At 39.8% G+C, this 25462-nt stretch overlaps 2 protein-coding genes across 2 annotated transcripts; both read right to left on the bottom strand.

Annotated features, from left to right (window-relative positions):
- Positions 1 to 10427: 10427 nt before the first annotated feature.
- Positions 10428 to 11468, bottom strand: LOC126791263 (germin-like protein subfamily 1 member 11). The gene is made up of 2 exons (XM_050517690.1): positions 11269 to 11468; positions 10428 to 11157 (listed from the first exon to the last, which is right to left on the bottom strand). The coding sequence occupies exons 1-2, from the start codon at positions 11408 to 11410 to the stop codon at positions 10604 to 10606; spliced, it is 696 nt and encodes a 231-aa protein (XP_050373647.1). The 5' UTR covers positions 11411 to 11468; the 3' UTR covers positions 10428 to 10603.
- A 12726-nt stretch (positions 11469 to 24194) lies between these two features.
- LOC126791265 (putative germin-like protein 2-1) lies at positions 24195 to 25131 on the bottom strand. The gene is made up of 2 exons (XM_050517692.1): positions 24932 to 25131; positions 24195 to 24824 (listed from the first exon to the last, which is right to left on the bottom strand). Exons 1-2 carry the CDS (start codon positions 25065 to 25067, stop codon positions 24274 to 24276), a joined length of 687 nt encoding a protein of 228 aa, XP_050373649.1. The 5' UTR covers positions 25068 to 25131; the 3' UTR covers positions 24195 to 24273.
- Positions 25132 to 25462: the final 331 nt, after the last annotated feature.

Below are 25462 nucleotides of genomic sequence, written 5' to 3'. Positions count from 1 at the left end.
ATTCAATGTGTTGGAATCGAAATCAATGAGGCAATGTAAATACGTTATCAGTAGCAAGGCAATAACTTTGGGTGGTTATAGGATGAGTGAACTGAGATCTACGTCCAAGGAATTATGATACAAGTAAGATCCCAAGTAATCCAAATGAAGTAAAAGAGCCCAGTATTATGACATATTAATTGATGCTATTGTAGAACCTCTCAGATGTATTTTGACGCAAAAATGTAGAATTAATCGAAGATTTAAAAAAAAAACAGGGAATATTGCTTCGTGTTTGAGATTGGATGCATGAGCACAGAGCCACATAAGAAGGAATCATATGATAACTATGCAAGAGCCCTCAAAATCTCAGATTCGACATTTCTACTTGTAGTCGTGCCATGGACGCTAGTGACGCTTGATGAACGAAACCTTATAACTGGGTTTTGATAATTAAGGGTAATGTCAGAATTAACTAAATAAATATGTTGTGCTGGGTACTCTTAGATATTTGCCGGATACATTTAGGGGGGTGTATTCAACTAGGATTTCAAATAATTCTGATTGATTTATTATAATCAATGGATTCTGAAAATCCATAGATTATTTCAACTCCATATAGATTCAGCCAGATTTCATTGTATTGTATTTACCAGATTTGTCTTGATTTACTTGGATTTCACAAGTGCATGTATGATTTTTATATTATTATTAAATAATAAAATATAGAACCTAGAGAATTAATAAGTTAGTTTTCTTTTTTAACAAATTACAAAATAATAATGTATTTTACAAAGTAATAAAAATATGGAAAAAAATTATGAATAGTACATGAACTTTGAGTTACTACTAACATATATACATCACATTTAAAAATATATATTTAGGTACACAAATACCAATCTCAACCCCAAATAAGTACAAGACGTTATTGACCCCGTTAAAGAGTGTGCCATTATGAATTTAAAGAAGGATATAATCGGTTTTTTACAGAAAACCCTTGCCCTCAGACCTAATTGGCACCCTATATAACGATAAAGACTTCTAACAATTCATTTCTCTCAGCCTTATCCTAACAGCAGCCACAACTTTGTAAAAAGTAGTTCTCAGATCTGAGAGATCTACTGGAACAGATAAGGCAGAGAAAATACAAAACTTACCATTGTTCCTTTACCCCTCTTAACCCGAAACTGTAGGAGCATATGGCAACCTACTGGAGATATTTCAGGTTGGGTGGAGATCCTGCTGGATTTGGAGGTATCAGATAAAATATTCCTTCCTTTTTACAGATCTCATTATTGTTAGTTGTTTTCATGCAAATAATGTGTTGAATGTGGTCCAACATATTCGTTTGTTTATCTTAGTCAAATAAGAGACTTTTTAGGGTTTGTAGTTATTGTTTATTTATGTATTTTCCTTTTGTCGTCATCTCGAATTTGATAAAAGAAAAACTCTATTGTCGGTGATATTAAATAGAAAATTGGTTGAGAATTGAATATACATGTGATTAAGGTTTTTATTTCGTGGCTGTGAACTGATATTGAAGTTAATGAATTTGTTCACCAACCTAAATGGGTGAAAAGACCTAGCACAATTAATAGAAGTCTTAATGACGCCGAAAAATGAATTTAAGTTTTTATCATGTTTGATGTGATTTTTTTTTACTTGCTCTTTGGTGTATTTATAGCAGCTAACATACAACCTCTTTTGTTTGACAGATCCAAATATGTTTACCGTGAGGATTCATCACGGAGGGAGATTTTATAGTGATGGTGGAGTTAATAGGCAGTACAAAGGTGGTCAAGGAGTTGTGTATGTGGATGAGGTTGATCCAGATAGACTTTCTGTTACAGGGTTTAACCAATGGGCTCATGATTTGGGATACACTCATGGACTTGTCACGTATTGGTATCTAATTCCTGGGAGTGAAGAGGGAAGTGGGTACCTACCAGTAGTTACAGATCTTGATGCTATGGATATGGTGCAGTTTGTTCCCCGTACAACAAGGACACTTGATGTATACATTGTTTGTGTAAGTGGAAGGAAAGAGTTTCAAGAGTGGGAGTTGAATGTATATGATGATGAAGTGGACCACCAAATTTATTGTGGGCATATCATTGATGACTTGCCATTATCACCACTTAGAGAACAACCAAAAGAAGCAGATGGGGTACACAATCCTATCGAGAGAGCTGTTGTGCCAAGTGGACCCGTTCTTGGAAGCTGTGGGCCTAAAGTTACTCACAACAATGGGCCAAGGGTGGATGCAAGTAATAGGCCCAAAAGCATGTCAAATAATCATCCGAGAAGGCAGGCAGGATATCAGAGACCAACAGTTGGGATTTCAATTAGGGAGCCTATTGCCACTCAAGGTTCTCAAGTTCATTCACGACAAACCTCCAACTTTGCAAAAGATAAAGGCAAGCAAAAGGTGGATGAGGCATCATATAAGAAGGCTGGAAAACCTAAAAAGAGTATTCCAAGGAGGTATCAAACAAGAAGGAATGGAGAAAGCTCACATCCTGTCACCAATGATTGTTGGAGCTCTGAGACTTCAGATTCTGATGATCCTAATTTCAATGGCTTTGTTGATAGTGACTATGAGTTATTTGACCAAGATGATGAAACTGAGTTTGAAAGACATGTGGATGGTGATCCTAGTTTGGTAGCTAAGTTTGATCAAATGGGTTATGAAGGTAACATAAGCGATGGAGCATCTGATGGATCAGATGGTTTTGCAAGTTTACATGGTTTTGATAGCGATGATGAAGATCTGGGGCAATTTAGAGTTGGAGGCAAAAAGAGATTTTCTGAGTGGGAAGAGTTCAACCCGAAAACTGACATGAGTAACCCGAAATTTGAGCTTGGAATGGTGTTTCCAAACTCTGTGGTTTTAAAAATGCTGTTCGAAAACATGCTGTATTGACAAGAAAATAGTTGAGGTTTGAAAGAAACACAAAGCACAAGGTGCTCGTTAGATGTAGGACGTCACCAGACTGTCCCTTTTGGCTTTACGCAAGTTCACCTGATGAAGAGACTGCTTCATTAATGGTCAAGGTTTACAAACCAGAGCATAAATGTTCATCGATCGAAGGAAGGGTTTATCACTGCCATGCTCCATTTATCGCTGAAGAGTACATGGATCAATTTATGGCAGATGGAAATTGGTCAAGGGAGGGAATTCAAAATGCTGTTAATAGGGATTTCGGGATGGATATTGGATACCAAATGGCTTACAGGGCTAGGAGAATGGCAAAGCTAAAAGCTCAAGGGACTTATAAAGATCAATACAACTTGTTAGAGAGTTATGCAAGGGAGTTGAAGAAGACGAATCCAGGAACTTCTATTTGGATTCAGACTGAGTTAGATGGCGATGTTGCTGTGTTTAAACGAATTTACATTTGCTTCGATGCTTTAAAGAAGGGTTGGAAGGCAGGATGCCGACCTATAATAGGTTTGGATGGATGTCATCTGAAAGGGGTACACAATGGGCAGTTGTTGTCTGCTATTGGTATTGATGGAAATAATGGTATGTACCCTATTGCTTGGGCAATTGTTGAGACAGAAAATAGGGATTCTTGGACTTGGTTTCTTACAAATTTGAGAGAAGACTTAGACATTTGGGCATCTGTGCATTATGCCTTCATTTCTGACAAGCAAAAAGGTTTAGAGCAGGCAATGAAGGACCTCTTCCCTTATGCTGAGCATAGGCATTGTGTAAGGCACTTACACAATAATTTCAAGGATGATGGTCACACCGGATTGGCATTGAAGCAACTTTTATGGGCAGTGGCAAGGGCTAATACTATAGCTAAGTACAACAAGGAAATAGAGAATTTGCAAAATGCCTCTTATAATGCATGGAAGTGGTGTGTTGACAGACCAGCTTCCCATTGGTCTAGGTCACACTTTAATGACAAGTTTAAGTGTGACATTCTCCTTAATAACCACACTGAGTCATGGAACAAAAGTGCACTAAACGCAAGGAAAAAGCCCATTTTGCCATGTTTGGAGGACCTTAGGATTGCAACAATGGTGAGGATAAACCAAAGGAGGAACTCTGCTGCCAATTGGAAATGCAAAGTAGGACCTAGAATTGAGAAGTTGTTGAAGAAAAACGCTAGTTGGAGCTATGATTACAGAGCACTTGAGTCAAATTCCATGACTTTTGAGTTACAAGGAAGGGGTGCAGCTTGTGAAAGTGGAGTTGTGAGTCAACATTCTGTGCGTCTAGATGCTATGTCATGCACATGCCGAAGATGGGATTTATGTGGACTACCTTGTGGACATGCCATTGCTGCAATTTACAGCAAAGGATGGAGCCCCGATGACTTTGTTTCAGAATGGTACACCCTAAAGAGATATTTGGAGGCTTATGAGGTAGCAATCAATCCCATAGCAGGTGTTGCTGAATGGGATATCATTGAAAGGCCAATAGCACCTCCATTGTATAGGAGGCAACCAGGGAGGCCTAAAACTAAGAGAACAAAGGAACCAGGTGAATTAATTGATATTAGAGTTATGTTATTTAACTTATTTTCAATTACTTTTTGTATTAACCACATTTTATGATAGGTGAAGAGCCCCCAGCAGCTGGAAGTGCTAGGCTTCCTAAGAGCTACTATTCTCAGATCACATGTGGTTTATGTCACAACAAAGGGCATAACAAGAGAACTTGTCTTAGAAGAAACCAGGTATAGTAGCTAAGTTTCAAAGAAGCGTAATTTAAGAAAGTTTTTCGAGACTATTGGTATACTGAATTTTTGTGTGTAATAAAATTGTCTGTATAATGAAATGCAGGGGGTGAATGAAGAGGGTGACCATGCCCAAGCTCAGCCTCAAGCTATTGTGCCTCAAGCTATTGTGAATCAAGAGGCTGCACCTCCAACTGATGCTTTTGCACCAAACCCTCAAGTTGTGCATGAAACAATTGAGAACATTGCCAACTCTCAAGCATCATCTGTTCACCCTAACATGGTTCATAATAATACCAACCAAAATGTGAATTTGAGGTTTAATGCCAATGTCAATCTCAATATTGACTCTAATTCTGTCGAAGGGAATGAAACTCTTCTTGAAAACAATACCAATCTGGTGCATAATGCTTTAGAGGTAACTTTTACTAGTCCATCTACATATGTGATTAATAATTAAGAGGAGTTGTTTGCATCATGAATTTTATACATGCCACCACTAACACACGATCTATTCAATTAATTGCTAGTTCTGCACTTCTACAATTATGTGATTACTAATTAAGATGAGTTGTTTGCATCATGCATTTTATACAGGCCACCACTAACACACTATCTATTTAATTAATTGCTAGTTTGAACCAATGTATGAGACAACATCTAGAAGTGCAAAAGGTTCAAGGAAGAGATCAAAGAAGCCTACTGGAAATGACCTTAGGAAATCACCCAGACTTGATGCAGCATCTAGAACTTCATCAGCATCTGTTCAGGGTCCCAAATCCAAGCTTCATAGGGCTTTGTGGAAACATTAAATCCTACTTAATAGGAACCAAAATATGGTATGTAGAAGGGGCATGGAACACTACCTGTTAATGTGGCATTTGTTTTGTTTTGTTTCTATCTAGGACAAATGCCATGCTATTATAGCTTTTGTGTAACATGTAGTTTTTATTAGACTTTTGATTATGTAATAGCCCTTGAAACAATTCAGCTACCATTATTTGGTCATGTATTTTATGTTATTGAACCACTAATTAAGTACTTAATTATTATTCCTATGATGGTTGTTGCCTGAGAAATTTTTCTCTCATTGTGATGCTTATGATTATGCCGAGATTATATGTCCTTACCATTTTCATTTCATTCAGTTCTTCTTCCCCAGGCCTCATCATTAATCGGCCTTCTTTTTCTATTTTTTCTTAGAAGTCATTTTTGGCGGGAACTAGTGTTACTTAGGGTTGAAAGTCTTGAGTTGGAGGGAAATTCCGTACAGTCTATTTTACCCCTGACAATATGGAAGCAATCCTATCAACTAACGGTGTTAGTAACATCGTGTGCTTATTTTCAATCGAGGATCGAATATGATGTACGGAAATTTATGTTTTTAAACATTGTGTATGGATGTTAGTAGTGGCACAAAATTCATGTACATGTACCAGATTTCCCCCTAAAAATATAAAAACAACTAAATATTATATATTAATAACACCCGTTTTAGGGTTAGAGTAGTGTTACAGCGTTGTAAAAAAAAGTAGTGTTACAGTAAAAAAGTAAATAAAAAAATTGGATTAAAAGTGTAAAACACAACAGTCTTGTATGTGTGGTTGACTGGCTGATGGTTGCTCATTGGAGACTGGGGTTGGTGGAGTAGATGATGATGGAGAGTATCAATGAGATACGGTTAAAAAGAAGAAAAGGAAAGCCAGATAAACCTCCAAGAAGCTTCTCACCCTTTTCCTTTTTCTTATCCAATACAAGTCCCCTGTTCTCATCTTGATAAATAACACAGGTCTGAGTCCTTAGAATCCAGATGGTGAGGGAGGGAGATTAAGGGGACAAAGTGGGTAAGAGATTGAGCCCTTGAGGAAGTTTCTGTCATGGGAAGTTTGGAAAGAAATAACTTTGTTTGTTTTATGAACATCAATTTCTTTCCGATTCCTCCCATGCCTGAGATGTCCCAAGTTCCTCTCTTTCCCTTGTTCCTTGTATCATCAGCCTAATGCCTACTGAAAAGGGTGATGCTTTAACTTCACTGGAGGGAGAGGGAATGGGATAGAAGAGGTGGGAAATAGTGGGGTTGGGTGGTTTTTGGGAAAGGTAAGATCTTGATGTCTTTCGTTTCCAATTCCACCCATACATCTCATTTTCCAGCAATTTCTCCCATTCCTGTTCTTTCTTCCACTGCTTTTCTCCGCTTGTTAATTCTGCACGTATCTGTAATTTTGGTAACTGAGCTTCCCCTCTGTTTTGCTCGTGTCTATAAAAGTTGTGCTCAATTCAAAGTTGAAAGATTTATTCTTGATCTGGTAGCTGCTTAAGTTGGCATTATAGTCTGATTTTCCTCTATCTCTTTTTGTATATACACTTGTAGATCTATGGGAAGTAGGCTGATTTAGTTGCTCAACATTTTGTTAAGATTTCAGATAGACGGACTCAAGCAATGTAGTGCTCTTTTATGTGGAGGGAGCAAACTCTAACTAGATATTAAGATTGGTGTGGAGTTTGGATGAGTATAATCAATGAGAAAAGTGTATTGCTCCAACTGGTTCTATTTCACAAGTAGTAGAGTGATCTTTTTTGTTGTTTTTTGTTACACATACATGACTATATATCGACTTTCCTGTAAGGATGATGCTAATGCTAGGGGTGGCACTTAAGACCGAAAAACCGAAAACCGAACCGAAAAAATCGGACCGAAACCAAAAAAAACTGAACCGAACACAAACCGAACCGAACACACGAAAAACCGAACCGAACCGAATTAATCGGTTTGGTTTCAGTTTGGGCACATAAGAAACCGAACTGAACCGAAAAACCGAATTATTTATAAAATAATGTCGTTTTACGTTTATCTTACCGAATATTTATTTTGATTAATGTGATTTTAGGTTTATATTATATGTTTCTCTTTTGTAGTGTTATATATGTATATATAATCATCTATGTTTTTATGTATGCTCATATATGTATGTTTCAAATAAGTTTGCTAAAACAAACACACATATATATATACAAGCGGATGTGTAATTATTAAATCCGCCTCAATATGAAGCAACTATATGAAGGAAACTTCTCAAGATCGATCGACACCAGTCGATATGATTGATATGTATATATAGTCACCTTGTAAAAATTTCATCCAATTCGGACCTCGTTTAACCGTCGGAATTTTCGGTAAACTGAAAACACTAATATACCCTAAGAGAGGACCCATTACCAAGATGCGAATGAGAAAAGTTGTTTACATATTTGAAGTCACATAATTTTTGTCATCGATCGTGCGTGGTCGAAACAAGGAAACTCATTTGGCAAAGTCCCGTCAATGGGGGTTTTATTATGTGAAAACACATGTTTTTTTGGTTGACCGTTGGTACGGACGGTCAAACCATGTTCAAAACGGATGAAATTTTTACGGGTTCCCTAAATATATATACCGATCACATCTACTGGTGTCGATCGACCATTTTTCAAACTGGAGTTGTCGATCGCTGAAGTGTTCACTAATGTACCATAACCTTTATAGTAGGGTTATAATAAAACTATCACATTATGAAGCGACTATATGAATGAAACTTATCGGAATTGATCGACACCATCCGATGTGATCAGTATATATATTTAGTGACCATTTTAAAATTTCATCCAATTCGGACCTCGTTTGACCGTCGGAATTTCCGGTAAACCGAAAACAACACTAATATACCCTAAGGGAGGACCCATTACCAAGATGCGAATGAGAAAAGTTGTTTACATATTTGAAGTCACATAATTTTTGTCATCGATCGTGCGTGGTCGAAATAAGGAAACTCATTTGGCAAAGTCCCGGTCAATGGGGGTTTTATTATGTGAAAACGCATGTTTTTTTGGTTGACCGTTGGTACGGACGGTCAAACCATGTTCAAAACGGACGAAATTTTTACGGGTTCCCTAAATATATATACCGATCACATCTACTGGTGTTGATCGACCATATTTCAAACTGGAGTTGTCGATCGCCGAAGTGTCCACTAATGTACCATAACCTTTTATATTATGGTTATAATAAAACTATCACATTATGAAACGACTATATGAAAGAAACTTATCGGAATTGATCGACACCATCCGATGTGATCAGTATATATATTTAGTGACCATTTTAAAATTTCATCTAATTCGGACCTCGTTTGACCGTCGGAATTTCCGGTAAACCAAAAACAACACTAATATACCCTAAGGGAGGACCCATTACCAATATGCAAATGAGAAAAGTTATTTACATATTTGAAGTCACATAATTTTTGTCATCGATCGTGCGTGGTCGAAACAAGGAAACTCATTTGGCAAAGTCCCGGTCAATAGGGTTTTATTATGTGAAAACGCCTCTTTTTTGGTTAATCGTTAGTATAGACGATCAAACTATGTTCAAAATGGATGAAATTTTTACATGGTCCCTAAATATATATGTTGATCACATCTATTGGTGTCGATCGACAATATTTTGAAACTAGAATTTTTTAAAAATAAAAAAAAAAATTCAAAAATTTTTTTTTTCAAAAAAAAAAAAACCGAAAAAAACCGAACCGAACCGAACCGTTCGATTCGGTTTTCAGTTTGCATTATTGAAAAACCGAATAGTAAACCGAACCGAACCGAACCGAAATTGAATTTCAGTTTGGTTTACGGTTTGACCCCAAAACCGAACCGTTTAAACCGAATGCCACCCCTAGATGATGCATCATGCACGTGTATACTGTGTAATGTATGAGGTACTTGTATTGTTATTGAAGAACGGTAGTGTGCTTAGCAGACTCATGATAATATAGTAAAGATCTGACAGAATAGATGATCTGTAATTCTGTAAACAGCATTTTCAGTTTGGAGATTTGTGATGGATTAAGTGAGACTTCCTATAGATGATCTATGTTTATTGGAGATTGAATTCTAAGTTTTAGCTGAAATTCACCGCCTCTAACATGAACTAATCCATAAAATTACCATATAAATCCAAATCTGCTTCCATATGTAAAGGATTTGTGAACGTTTATTAATCCAGAGTTATTGTTTAAAATTTTGTATCTTCCTAATCTAAACTCATAATTGGTGATACAAAAGCTTATAGACCTTAGCAGCTTATTCATCTTTGGCTCTCTCATATTGCTTTCTCCTCAATAATTTCCTTCGTTTGCTGTGAGCTGGATATGCATTGAAATTGTAGTAAAAAACTCAGTCTATAGCTTCCGTATAGCTTCCCTACCTTCTATGAGAACTACTCCATTAACCCCTAAAAATCCCCCACATTGATTTCTCACTCCAATCATTCATTCATTTTTCGTTCTTGCTTGTTCCTATATATCTACATTCAGAAGTCATTTCTTTGTATATCTAAGTACATGGTGGATTGAATGGAAGATCTTCATGAGCAAGAAAGGAAGCTCAAGAAATCTTGCGATTCGAGTCCAATCATGCAGGCTCTCTATCAAGAAAGAAAAACTTGGGGTCTTGGGTACTTTTGTTTGACTGAAAATTCACCGCAGCCCCACACCAACGTTAAGGCTAGTGGAGACAAATTGGAGGTGAAAAAATGATTGTTTATGTGACATTCACGCTGAATCAAATATCCATTCGTGAAGAGAGTTCAGCTTCTAAAAGTTTGAGAATTCTTATAAAATCCTCTCATTTGATTATCTTTGGTAGGAGTTCTGTGTGTTGTAGATGTGTTCTCAAATTTTAGCATAATTCTTCTTCATGAATTGTCTAAACTACAAAGAGATGTTTAGTTAAGAGACAGAAGTATTTAACTATTTATTAATAATAAAATTTCAATAATCCAATGATCAAGGAGGAGGCACATTACATAAGCAAGTAGCATCTTATTTTTACTTAAGCTAAGTTTGTGTTGTATAATATGTGGGATATATGGCCATGGTAATACAATTGTTAGCTTGTTCTTAATTGTTGTCATACCAGAACTGTTTCTGGAGATACTGAACGACATTGTTGTCAACCTGGAAGGCCTTAGTGAGAACATCAAGGTTGATTGGAGGTGTGGAGCCGAACACATTATTAGCTATGATGATGAGACCTGGGTTCTGGCTGCTCAGTCCGGCAAAAGCCACAGCTTTGCCCTTTCCTATGTTGAACTGGAAGTGAATAAGACCAACTGGGAAGACAAACACATCTCCCGCGTTCAACACTTTGGTGATGAGGCGGTTTTCAGGGTTGGATGTGACGAAGCCAACCAATAGTGTGCCTTCCATGACCACAAGGATTTCGGAGGCCCGAGGGTGGGTGTGAGGAGGGTTAAGTCCACCATATGGTGCGTAGTCTATGCGAGCAAGGGAGATACCAAGAGTGTTCAGCCCTTCTATTTGCTCCACATTTGCTGGGGTGACCTTGGAACCAAGCGGATTTGTTGTGTTTCCGGGAATCTGGAACCCGGACAAGAAGAAATCATCTGCTTTTACAAGCTTTGGGTCCTTGCAGAATTTCCCATTCACAAACACTGCAATATGCATGGAACAAACACGATATCAGAACATGCATTCATGCAAATACCAACAAGAATCATACATAAAACGTATACATATACTAGTGAGTAGATGCTAGTCTCTACCAGCAGAATCAGTTTCGGTGGTTTTAAGTGCTACACAGAAATCTTGGAGAGAACTAGGATCAGAGGCAGAGACAAGGTGGAAGGTAGCCAGTGCCAGTAGGGCAAAAGCAGCAGCAGCAGCGAAATGAGCACCCTTCATCATCGTGATCTCAATACGCGTATATGTAAAGTGTTTTGTATAAGAGAGAATTGGAGGTGGATGAAAATATTGTCTGGACCAAATGCGTATTTATAGATGGAAGAGATGGAGAGAAATACATATGAACTGGTCTTGATTTGCTTTGTCTGTGGAGGCAGGTAGTAACTTCGAATAATTAATCCCCTTGGTATTCAGATTTCAGAAGCAGGTAAAGACTTGGATTGTGTATCAATTCTTGAGAGCCTAGCTAATTGACCCGCTCCATGTTTTAAAAATATGAACATATTAGAAAAGAGTATATCCATTTTGGAAATATCATTAAGTTTGACCTGATACTTTCAAGGTGATCAAGTGTGAACCGAGGCTAATTGTGACTATATCTCTGAAGCTACAGGAGAAGAGTGGAGGAGCAAGAAATGATCAAAGAAACTGAGTGATACAAGTTAGCTGGTGTACATGGAGTGGAGCTGTTGTGGTTCATATATACATGTGTTAATATCAGCTTCATAGCTTGGTATATTGAAAATGAATGAGAAAGCTGTTGTCAACTTTCCATCACAGAAATTTTTAATTCTCAATGTCTCTCTCATTTGTATTGCAGAATTTCTCTTGCATTTGTTTTCTCATACTGCATTTAGTATTTAAGAATTTCTGCTTACAGAAAGCGGCATAAATAAAAGTCTCCATCTTCTGGTGGCATATAGTAATAGTGGACTTGAGAATCCGAACACGTTGATAACATTTTGAATGAACAAATGATAGATGAGTATTATCAAAGAATAATGAAAATCATATACTCAGGATACTTCAACATATTGTTGATGTTACCATTATGTTTCGTCTGTGTGAAAATGTTAATTTAGGGATGAACAAGAAGAGATACCCAAACATAGGATTCCAATATTAAGAGAGAATGAGGCACAACGAATTTCCAGCTATTCCTTGCTCTCCCTTCATGCTAAGTCTGGTACCCTATTTGCATCAGGTACTGAGGCTTCTCTACATTACTTTAATTATTTGTACGACTGTTATTAAAACTTGTTATGATAGATTCTGGTATTAGCAGGCAGGTTGTAATTGTAGTTTGTTTGCTGATATAACCTGAAGGCTAGTTCCTGGCCCCAATATTGGCATATACATTTGCATAGGTTGCACATTATTGTAATTATGTAGCATTCTTACTTTGCAGATTACACATCTCAAATTGGCTCTGGTTAAGACAACAACGAATACTACACCATTCTAAACAACTTTCATTTTTTTTTTTACCAATCATACAATATCATTTACTATGATTTACTAAATTCATAGTCAACAATATGTTAAGACTTCAGATCGACAGATGACAATGTGTAGTACTCTTCTATGTAGATGGAGCTTGATTTAACTAGATAATGGAAGTATTTTTGTTCACCGAAATTAATATTATACTTTGGATAACCACAATCAATGAGAAACGTGTTTTTGTTCATAGAACAAGTTGATCTCTAGTAGTGTTCAAAATACACACTGACATACATGTAGAACAAGGTGATCTCTAGTTGTGTTTTATTACACATACTGACATACATGTATATCCTTTACTTCGGGGATGCATCGAGTATTCAGACCAGAAAAAAAAAAGGATGCATTTGAGTACCTTAGAGTAGTATGATGCAAATCTTTCAGGCACTTGGAAAGAGATAGTAAAGATAGGTAGTGTGGTGTTCTCAGTTTATTAGTTAGGAGCAATACATGATCTTCAGCGGTCTCAATTAGGAAATTTCATCTATCTCAATTCAATGGAAATCTTATGAAAACCCTGACTTTAACGACCCCAAAATTTCGAGCTTTAAAACTCAAAATTCTAAAGTCGTTAAACACCAAATAATCTCAAATAACTCGAAATCATTAAAGTGTAACAGCGGATCAATTCTGAGTTCTCAATACAACTCAGTCAACCAATTATTACAAACCAAATTTATAATCCATACATAAAATGGAAATGTAATAATCCTCACAAATCACTCACAAATCTCACAAATGAAATTACACAACATCTCACACACAAACCCGGGCTAAAACCTCACCACAAGTAGGATAAGAACGACTTCAAGCCTCTGTAGTCGTCACTCAACTCCCACTAATCAGCACCTGCAGAATGATCCCCTACACCATCGAATTGGTGCACCGGGATTGTAAACACAAACCCGGTAAGCTTATAGCTCGTATGAGTAAAATCACAATACAGTTCGCATATCAAAATATACGAAAGATCACAAAACAACAAATATAAATGCCCCCATGAGCCAATGGTCAGCCCATCTGGTTGACCCAAAGAAATATGAAATAAAAAGCTCATGAGGAAATTAAGTAACCCTTCTGGTTACCCAATGCATTTATAATACGGGTACCAAGAACGCTGGTACACATCTGTTACCCCTCTCGTAATACACCGTTGATATTGGATAGCCACCCGCTACCCAACATCCAAATACACCGAGTACCCATGAGCAGATAACCACCCGTTACCTCGCATGCAGTACTAAGGCAGACAGACTAGAGCTCTAACTGTATCGTAACTTTCGCCCGGCCAAAGGCTAGGTTTCGACTTGCCAAACACGTACAATAATCTCACATCATATTGTACCAAAATCAGGTCCGAAGACAATTCACATTTTAACAATCACAATGTTAAAAATCACGTACAATAATCACACATCATATTGTACGTTTTAAAACTTTCACGATATCACCACAATAAAAATCATAACAGTATATTATATAGCAAACTATATATATTCGTATTTATTACCATTTATACAATATATATATATAGTTCACTATATCCTATACATGTCATATTTCATAAACAACTGAAGAATTACGTACAATATTCTCACATACTCATGCTCAATTTTCCGTCACCGAAATGACTATTTTTAATGCATTAATAACAGTACGTAATTTAATGAACTATATATATATTATGTACCTATTACCATTATACTATATATATGTAGTCCACTAAATTACATACATGTTATAATTCATTTGATAAACACACTTGCAAAATGTTGAATCACCACGAGGGTAGATTCGTAAATTCAGTGAGATTTTACTCACCTTATTGACTTGAGCGTAATCCCACAATTCCGAATATAATTCCGAATATAATTCCTTTCCTCGATTTAACGATCACCTTGAAAAGATAAGAAAAGAATTTAGAATCGTTTCGTAAACCTTTAAATGCCAAAACAGTAATAAACGGTTACTGTTCAGCAATTTGGTTTATACGAAGTTACTGTTTACTGTTCACTATTCACGGTTACTGTACAATACTCAATTAATACGTATTTCTGTACGTATAAATATTATATACGTATTTTTGTACGTATAAATATTAATACGTATTTCTGTATGTATAAATATTAATACGTATTTCTGTACGTATAAATCTTAATACGTATTTCTGTACGTATAAATATTAATACGTATTTCTGTACGTATAAATATTAATACGTATTTCTGTACGTATACGTACGATTTAAATGTAAATACAAATTCAGTAAATAAAATTTACTAAATTACCCTTTTACAAAATTACTTTTTACATTTACTGAAAGTAATTTATATTTACATTTACCGAAGGTAAAATTTAATTACATTTACCGTAGTAAATAAAAATTACATTTACATTTACCGTACACAGTAAATTACCAAAATACCCCTTTCAGTCAAAACTAATTACACCGCCTCACACGGCGGCGCGTGTGGCACACGCACCACCTCCGGCCGGCAGCGCGTGGGGCCCACGCGCCGACGCCAACCAAGGCGCGTGTGATGCCACCGCCGCCGTGATTCTCTCCTCCTCCTCTTCCTCTTCCCTCCCACCACCATAGACCCCTCCTAAACTCGCCCACGCACTCCCACGCGCCGCCTCTAGGCGGCGGTAACCATCTATTCTAACCACCTCCGATTCCACTTCAAAACCTTCCCAATACAAACACAAATACACAACCAACAAATCCAACAATCGAATTTAACCAACCCATACCTAAAACACGATTTGAATCGTTGATTGGATCGGATCGACTGTGTTTGGATCCCGAGAGCCACGCCGAGCTTCACGGTGTCGCCGGGACTGCGCCTTGCTTGTGGGGTGGTCGCATCGTGGTAGTGAAGTCACAGCTGTCGTCGGTGAGGAGCACCGTACTCGGAGGGCGGCGAATCGCAGGTGAGCCGAGAGGATGAGCGAGTGAGCAAATCGGTGTGAGGGAGAGGGAGGAAGTGACAGTGAGAGGGAGAGGGAGAGAGCGATCAGTGAGAGGGAGAGGGAGAGAGCGATCAGTGAGGGGGAGAGGGAGAGCGATCGGCGAGGGCGAGAGAGAACCGAGTGAGGGAGAGAGAAAGAGAAGTCGAGAGAGTGAGAGAGACGAGAGAGCGGCGGGTTGAGAGGGTGAAAGGGTTTCCAAATATGGGAACCCTAGTTGCAACCATTTACTTATATACCCCCTCCCAAAATCGGGAACCAACTCCCGTCGTTAATAACTTTTACGTACGTCGTCCGATTAGAACGCGTCACATATCCACGAACTCGTATCGACGAGCTCTACAACTTTCGTGAAGAAAGTTTTCGCAACCGAGCTACGAAATAAAAGTCGATAAATTCGTTCGGAAACGTAACGTTTTCTTATTAAACGTTCTCGGAACGTTTCCGTTCCCGTTTCGTAACGTTTGCAAGCAATCATATTCGGTTTAAATCAAACTTCACAACTTAATAGAATTTAATTCAATTCAAATAATGTTTGAAAACGAGGGTTATTACAATATACCCCCCTTAAAGGAATTTCGTCCCGAAATTCAAGCTCACTCAACAAACAACTGTGGATATCTGGTCATCATGTCTGACTCTAGCTCCCAAGATGCATCACCCTCATCATGGTGACTCCACAACACCTTGACTAGCCCAACTTCTCTCCTCCGTAGCTTCTTTGTGGATCTATCCAGGATACGAACCGGTTCGACCACAAATGTAGCATTTTCCTTCACCTCAATGGTGCTATGATCAATCACATGTGACTCATCTGGTACATACTTCCTCAACATGGAAATGTGAAAGACATTGTGAACACCCGACATACTAGTAGGCAAGGCTAGTCGATAAGCTAGTTCGCCCACCTTGTCAAGTATCTCAAAGGGCCCAACGTACCTCGGTGCCAACTTTCCTTTCTTGCCGAATCTCACTACACCTCTCATAGGTGAAACTTTCAAGAACACATGATCACCGACCTCAAATTCCACATGTCTCCTCTTCAAGTCTGCATAGCTCTTCTGTCTACTCTGAGCGGTCCGGATTCTATCTCGAATGATCGAGATCTTCTCCGTGGTTTCCTGAACCACCTCTGGACCCATCAGTGCCTCATCACCCACTTCGGCCCAACAGATCGGAGATCGACATGGTCTACCATAAAGTGCCTCATAAGGTGCCATGCCGATGCTAGAATGGTAGCTGTTGTTGTAGGCAAACTCAATCAATCTCAAATGATCTTCCCAGCTACCCTTGAAATCCAACACACATGCTCTCAACATGTCTTCCATCACCTGATTCACCCTCTCTGTCTGTCCATCCGTCTGAGGGTGAAAAGCTGTACTCATATCCAAGGTAGTGCCCATCGCCTTCTGCAAACCACCCCAGAACTTCGAAGTGAAACGTGCATCTCTATCGGAAACAATATAAACTGGAGCACCATGGAGTCTCACTACCTCATCCACATATAGTTTCCCAAGCACGTCCACTGAGTACTTCATCGACACTGGGAGAAAATGAGCCGACTTCGTCAATCGATCGACAATCACCCATATGGCATCGTGACCCTTCTTCGATCTAGGCAACCCGGTCACAAAATCCATAGATATCTGCTCCCACTTCCAAAGAGGAATAGTCAGTGGTTTCAACATGCCAGCTGGTCGTTGATGTTCTGCTTTCACTTGCTGACATGTAAGGCACTTCGATACAAACTCTGCTACATCTTTCTTCATACCGTTCCACCAGAATTGTCTGCATAGGTCCTTGTACATCTTGGTGTTCCCTGGATGGACGGTATAGCGTGAACGATGTGCCATACGAAGAACCTCCTCCCGAAGATCATCACAATCTGGGACACACAATCTTGCCCCAAACCTCAACCCTCCATCGGGTCCAACTCTCCACTCAGAAGGACACCCATCAAGCGTATCAACTACAAGATCCGCCAACTTAGCTCGTGAGAGTCTATCTTGCGCCTGACCCTGTATGATCCTCGTGATCAATGTGGGTTGCACTATGACACTACCAAGAAAGACCCTTGGTTCTCCTCCCGATGGTACCAAGTCAAACTCTGATGCAGCTTCTAGCATGAACCATTCCTGGACCATAAGTGAAGCTACTACGCCTCTCGGTTTTCTGCTCAAGGCATCAGCCACCACATTTGCCTTCCCCGGGTGGTACTCTAATGTGAAGTCATAGTCCTTGAGGAGTTCCATCCATCTCCTCTGCCTCATATTCAGCTCCTTCTGTGAGAACAAGTACTTCAAACTCTTATGATCTGAAAAGAGTTGAAATTTCTCACCATACAAGTAATGTCTCCAAATCTTCAGAGCAAATACAACTGCCGCAAGCTCTAAGTCGTGTGTCGGATAATTCCTCTCATGAATCTTCAGTTGTCTCGAGCCATAAGCAACAACTCCTCCATGCTGCATCAACACACAACCCAACCCTTGGAGCGAAGCATCACTGTAAATGACATAACTACCACCACTAGAAGGAATTGTCAACACTGGAGTTGTGGTCAGTTTAGTCTTCAGTTTGCTGAATGCTTCCTCACATGCATCCGTCCACACGAACGGAGTATCTTTCTTGGTCAACTTGGTCAATGGAGATGCAATACTAGAAAACCCCTCGATAAACCTCCTGTAGTAACCTGCCAACCCGAGGAAACTACGTATCTCTGTAGGGTTCTTTGGACGACTCCAATTCTTCACTGCCTCTACCTTTGCCGGGTCCACTAGTACTCCATCCTTTGAGACAACATGACCAAGGAATTTAACCTCTTCTTTCCAGAACTCACACTTCTCTAGCTTGGCATACAGTCTCGCCTCCTTCAAGGTCTGCAACACTGTTCTCAGATGCACCACATGTTCTTCTTGTGTCTTGGAGTATATCAGAATGTCATCCACAAACACCACAACAAACTCATCCAAGTACGGGCTAAATACTTGGTTCATCAAACTCATGAAGACAGCTGGTGCATTCGTTAGACCAAATGGCATGACGACAAACTCATAATGTCCATACCGGGTCCTGAAGGCTGTCTTCGATATATCTTCTTCCTTCACTCTGAGTTGATGATAACCGGATCTCAAATCAATCTTAGAGAACACCGTAGCACCTATGAGCTGATCGAACAAGTCATCAATCCTAGGTAAGGGATACCTATTCTTGATGGTCACCTTGTTCAGCTCTCTGTAGTCCACACATAACCGCAGAGAACCATCTTTCTTCTTTACGAACAAGACAGGTGCTCCCCAAGGTGAAACACTAGGTCTAATGAACCCTTGGTCTAATAGCTCATCAATCTGCACTTTCAACTCCTTAAGTTCATTCTGCCCCATTCTATATGGCGCCTTTGACACAGGTGCTGTACCGGGTACTACGTCAATGCAGAAATCTACCACTCTTCGAGGAGGTAGCCCCGGTATCTCTTGGAACACTTCACCAAACTCAGATACTACCACAATGTCTGCGATAGTCACCTTCTGATCCACTGACTCCACATGTGCCAAAACTCCTGATCTCATGGCGTTGTCGGACTTGAGGCAACGATAACGAAACACTGGCTCTCCAGGTCTATGAAAGGACACCACCATGTCAAAACAATCAATCACAGCATGCTGTGGTCTCAACCAATCAATCCCCAAGATCACATCATAAGTGTGGTCCGGAATCACAATCAACGAAGCAGAGAACTCTCTACTTCCAATCAATATAGGACAAGCTTTGCAGATTGTCTCTAACTCAAGTGACACTCCAAGGGGTGAAGTGACACATAAGGCGTCCCCGAGAGGTGTAGGAATCAATCCTAGCATCTCCACTACTGAACTAGCAATGAATGAATGCGATGCTCCCGTATCAAACAACACTCTAGCAAGGTAGTCAAAAAGTGATAATGTACCTTCCACCCCTGTGTCTCGCTGACCCACTGCGAACACTCTAGCTTGGCCCGCTGGTAGCTGTCTCTGCGGCCGTTCCTGTCTACCCGGAAGTGGTCGGGTACAATCTCGAGCTATGTGTCCCACTTGCCCGCACCGGTGGCAGCCTGCTCTCTTCGGTTTCGGACATGCTGAGGCGTAATGTCCCATCTCATTGCAGCTATAACACCTTACTGCTGCTAATGGTCTGACTGGTGCTGCTCTGATGGCTAGGGGTGGCGCCCTTGTCGGGGCCTGATAGTGGGGTCTTGGCCTCTTCCATGACCTATCCTTCGGCCCTGAGTGCTCGCTGCCTGCATAGACTGCCTTGCCTTTCCCCTTCGCATCTCTGTTCCCCACATCACCTGCTCGAGTCTTCTCTGCTTGCTCCAGACTCATAGCACTCTCAAATATCTGCTCCCGTGAAGTCAGGCAAAGGACTGATATCATGGTCTTGTACTCTTGTTTCAGCCCACGTAGATACTTCTGAGCTAAAGCAGTCGCACCCATAGGCCTGACATACCGATACAGTTGCGAGAATCGAGCATCATACTCTCTAATGGTCATGTCTCCCTGTACCAATGCCAGAAACTCCAACTCTAAGTCCTCCTGTACTGAGGCTGGAAAATACTTCTCTTGGAATATGGTGGTGAAATCTTCCCATGTGAATGTAGACACATCCACAGTCTGTCTCATGCTCTTCCGCCAATCTAGAGCATCACCCTTGAGAAAGAATGTAGCTATATTTCTCTTCTCAATCTCTGTGCACTCTATCATCTCAAAATAAGTCTCCATACCCTCGATCCAATGGTCAGCTACCATATGATCTAGTCCCCCATGAAATGTCGGAGCTGACAGTGCACTAATATCCTTGATCAGCTTCAACACTCGACCGTCATCTCTAACCGCAGGAGCTGGCTCATCCTGCTCCTCCTGCGGAGCAGCCTCCTCATAGAGGTTCTCCACGTTGCGGACTCGACCTGTGGCCCTACCTCGACCTCGGCCTACCCGCTCTACCTGTGGAACAGCCTCCTCATAAAGATTCTCCACGTTGCGGACTCGGCCCGTGGTCCTACCTCGACCACGTCCTCTCGCCCGTCCTCGGCCCTTATCAGCGTTCATCACCTTCAAACAACGAAACACTTAGTCAATACTTGTGAAATCTCGAATTCAACTAAAACAGATTCAATAGGTATTAACATGAAATTTCAGGATATGATGAATCATCGAAGTATCATCACGATACTTCTCGGAGGACCAAACCATTAGGTATGGCTCCTAAAACACTCTCGCGTACCCGACGACATATCAATACCGAGGAGCATGTGATGGGGGCCCGCCTGCAGTCGGATCATCGCTCCCGGATGATATTGATAATCGCCAAATACGCAACTAGGCTCTGATACCAACTGTAACGACCCCAAAATTTCGAGCTTTAAAACTCAAAATTCTAAAGTCGTTAAACACCAAATAATCTCAAATAACTCGAAATCATTAAAGTGTAACAGCGGATCAATTCTGAGTTCTCAATACAACTCAGTCAACCAATTATTACAAACCAAATTTATAATCCATACATAAAATGGAAATGTAATAATCCTCACAAATCACTCACAAATCTCACAAATGAAATTACACAACATCTCACACACAAACCCGGGCTAAAACCTCACCACAAGTAGGATAAGAACGACTTCAAGCCTCTGTAGTCGTCACTCAACTCCCACTAATCAGCACCTGCAGAATGATCCCCTACACCATCGAATTGGTGCACCGGGATTGTAAACACAAACCCGGTAAGCTTATAGCTCGTATGAGTAAAATCACAATACAGTTCGCATATCAAAATATACGAAAGATCACAAAACAACAAATATAAATGCCCCCATGAGCCAATGGTCAGCCCATCTGGTTGACCCAAAGAAATATGAAATAAAAAGCTCATGAGGAAATTAAGTAACCCTTCTGGTTACCCAATGCATTTATAATACGGGTACCAAGAACGCTGGTACACATCTGTTACCCCTCTCGTAATACACCGTTGATATTGGATAGCCACCCGCTACCCAACATCCAAATACACCGAGTACCCATGAGCAGATAACCACCCGTTACCTCGCATGCAGTACTAAGGCAGACAGACTAGAGCTCTAACTGTATCGTAACTTTCGCCCGGCCAAAGGCTATGTTTCGACTTGCCAAACACGTACAATAATCTCACATCATATTGTACCAAAATCAGGTCCGAAGACAATTCACATTTTAACAATCACAATGTTAAAAATCACGTACAATAATCACACATCATATTGTACGTTTTAAAACTTTCACGATATCACCACAATAAAAATCATAACAGTATATTATATAGCAAACTATATATATTCATATTTATTACCATTTATACAATATATATATATAGTTCACTATATCCTATACATGTCATATTTCATAAACAACTGAAGAATTACGTACAATATTCTCACATACTCATGCTCAATTTTCCGTCACCGAAATGACTATTTTTAATACATTAATAACAGTACGTAATTTAATGAACTATATATATATTATGTACCTATTACCATTATACTATATATATGTAGTCCACTAAATTACATACATGTTATAATTCATTTGATAAACACACTTGCAAAATGTTGAATCACCACGAGGGTAGATTCGTAAATTCAGTGAGATTTTACTCACCTTATTGACTTGAGCGTAATCCCACAATTACGAATATAATTCCTTTCCTCGATTTAACGATCACCTTGAAAAGATAAGAAAAGAATTTAGAATCGTTTCGTAAACCTTTAAATGCCAAAACAGTAATAAACGGTTACTGTTCAGCAATTTGGTTTATACGAAGTTACTGTTCACTGTTCACTATTCACGGTTACTGTACAATACTCAATTAATACGTATTTCTGTATGTATAAATATTATATACGTATTTCTGTACGTATAAATATTAATACGTATTTCTGTATGTATAAATATTAATACGTATTTCTGTACGTATAAATCTTAATACGTATTTCTGTACGTATAAATATTAATACGTATTTCTGTACGTATAAATATTAATACGTATTTCTGTACGTATACGTACGATTTAAATGTAAATACAAATTCAGTAAATAAAATTTACTAAATTACCCTTTTACAAAATTACTTTTTACATTTACTGAAAGTAATTTATATTTACATTTACCGAAGGTAAAATTTAATTACATTTACCGTAGTAAATAAAAATTACATTTACATTTACCGTACACAGTAAATTACCAAAATACCCCTTTCAGTCAAAACTAATTACACCGCCTCACACGGCGGCGCGTGTGGCACACGCACCACCTCCGGCCGGCAGCGCGTGGGGCCCACGCGCCGACGCCAACCAAGGCGCGTGTGATGCCACCGCCGCCGTGATTCTCTCCTCCTCCTCTTCCTCTTCCCTCCCACCACCATAGACCCCTCCTAAACTCGCCCACACACTCCCACGCGCCGCCTCTAGGCGGCGGTAACCATCTATTCTAACCACCTCCGATTCCACTTCAAAACCTTCCCAATACAAACACAAATACACAACCAACAAATCCAACAATCGAATTTAACCAACCCATACCTAAAACACGATTTGAATCGTTGATTGGATCGGATCGACTGTGTTTGGATCCCGAGAGCCACGCCGAGCTTCACGGTGTCGCCGGGACTGCGCCTTGCTTGTGGGGTGGTCGCATCGTGGTAGTGAAGTCACAGCTGTCGTCGGTGAGGAGCATCGTACTCGGAGGGCGGCGAATCGCAGGTGAGCCGAGAGGATGAGCGAGTGAGCAAATCGGTGTGAGGGAGAGGGAGGAAGTGACAGTGAGAGGGAGAGGGAGAGAGCGATCAGTGAGGGGGAGAGGGAGAGCGATCGGCGAGGGCGAGAGAGAACCGAGTGAGGGAGAGAGAAAGAGAAGTCGAGAGAGTGAGAGAGACGAGAGAGCGGCGGGTTGAGAGGGTGAAAGGGTTTCCAAATATGGGAACCCTAGTTGCAACCATTTACTTATATACCCCCTCCCAAAATCGGGAACCAACTCCCGTCGTTAATAACTTTTACGTACGTCGTCCGATTAGAACGCGTCACATATCCACGAACTCGTATCGACGAGCTCTACAACTTTCGTGAAGAAAGTTTTCGCAACCGAGCTACGAAATAAAAGTCGATAAATTCGTTCGGAAACGTAACGTTTTCTTATTAAACGTTCTCGGAACGTTTCCGTTCCCGTTTCGTAACGTTTGCAAGCAATCATATTCGGTTTAAATCAAACTTCACAACTTAATAGAATTTAATTCAATTCAAATAATGTTTGAAAACGAGGGTTATTACACTGACATGTGATTATCTTTGGTAGAAGTTCAATGTTTATTGTAGAATGAATTCTAAATATTAGCCCAAGTCTTCTTTATGAATTGTCTAGACTACAGAAAAATTAGAGACAAAACGCACTTCTATATATATGATGCATAATCAAATTCCAATAATTCACTGATCAATAAAGGAGATTACACAACACACTGACATTTTATGTGTACTCAAACTAAGTTTGAGTTGTATGGTATGGGATATATATGGCCATCGTACGTAATACATTTGTTAGGATGTTGCAATGTTCTTAATTGTTGTCATACCAGAACTGCTTCTGGAGATACTGAACGACATTGTTGTCAACCTGGAAGGCCTTAGTGAGAACATCAAGGTTGATTGGAGGTGTGGAGCCGAACACATTATTAGCTATGATGATGAGACCTGGGTTCTGGCTGCTCAGTCCGGCAAAAGCCACAGCTTTGCCCTTTCCTATGTTGAACTGGAAGTGAATAAGACCAACTGGGAAGACAAACACATCTCCCGCGTTCAACACTTTGGTGATTAGGCGGTTTTCAGGGTTGGATGTGACGAAGCCAACCAATAGTGTGCCTTCCATGACCACAAGGATTTCCGAGCCCCGGGGGTGGGTGTGAGGAGGGTTAAGTCCATATGGTGCGTAGTCTATGCGAGCAAGGGAGATACCAAGAGTGTTCAGTCCTCCTATCTGCTCCACATTCACCGGGGTGACCCTGGAACCAAGCGGGCCTGATGTGTTTCCAGGATTCTGGAGCCCGAAAAAGAAGAAATCATTTGCTGTTACAAGCTTAGGGTCCTTGCAGACTATCCCATTCACAAACACTGCAATATGCATGGAAAAAACACGATATCAGAACATGCATTCATACATATACATATACATATACATATACATATACATATACTAGTGAGTAGACGCTAGTCTCTACCAGCAGTTTCGTTGGGTTTGAGTGCTACACAGAAATCTTGAAGAGAACTAGGATCAGAGGCAGAGACAAGGTGGAAGGTAGCCAGTGCCAGTAGGGCAAAAGCAGCAGCAGCAGGGAAATGAGCACCCTTCATCATCGTGATCTCAATACGCGTATATGTTAAGTGTTTTGTATAAGAGAGAATTGGAGGTGGATGAAAATATTGTCTGGAGCAAATGCGTATTTATAGATGGAAGAGATGGAGAGAAATACATATGAACTGGTCTTCACTTGCTTTGTCTGTGGAGGCAGGTAGTAACTTCGAATAATTAATTCCCTTGGTATTCAGATTTCAGAAGCAGTTAAAGACTTGGATTGTGTACCAATTCTTGAGAGCCTAGCTAATTGACCCGCTCCATGTCTTAAAATAGAGTATATCCATTTTTGAAATATTATTAAGTTTGAGCTGATACTATTCAAGGTAATCAAGTGTGAACCGAGGCTAATTGTGACTATATCTCTGAAGCTACAGGAGAAGAGTGGAGGAGCAAG

Source organism: Argentina anserina, chromosome 4 (assembly GCF_933775445.1).
Source record: "Argentina anserina chromosome 4, drPotAnse1.1, whole genome shotgun sequence".
Lineage (NCBI taxonomy): Eukaryota > Viridiplantae > Streptophyta > Magnoliopsida > Rosales > Rosaceae > Argentina > Argentina anserina.
This window is presented reverse-complemented; position numbering and strand designations above follow the sequence as displayed.

Coding starts and splice junctions, on each gene's coding strand:
- LOC126791263 (XM_050517690.1), bottom strand. CDS start 11,410: ATGATGAAGGGTGCTCATTTCGCTGCTGCTGCTGCTTTTGCCCTACTG. Junction 11,158..11,268: donor CACCGAAACTGATTCTGCTG/GTAGAGACTAGC, acceptor TGCATATTGCAG/TGTTTGTGAATGGGAAATTC.
- LOC126791265 (XM_050517692.1), bottom strand. CDS start 25,067: ATGATGAAGGGTGCTCATTTCCCTGCTGCTGCTGCTTTTGCCCTACTG. Junction 24,825..24,931: donor CAAACCCAACGAAACTGCTG/GTAGAGACTAGC, acceptor TGCATATTGCAG/TGTTTGTGAATGGGATAGTC.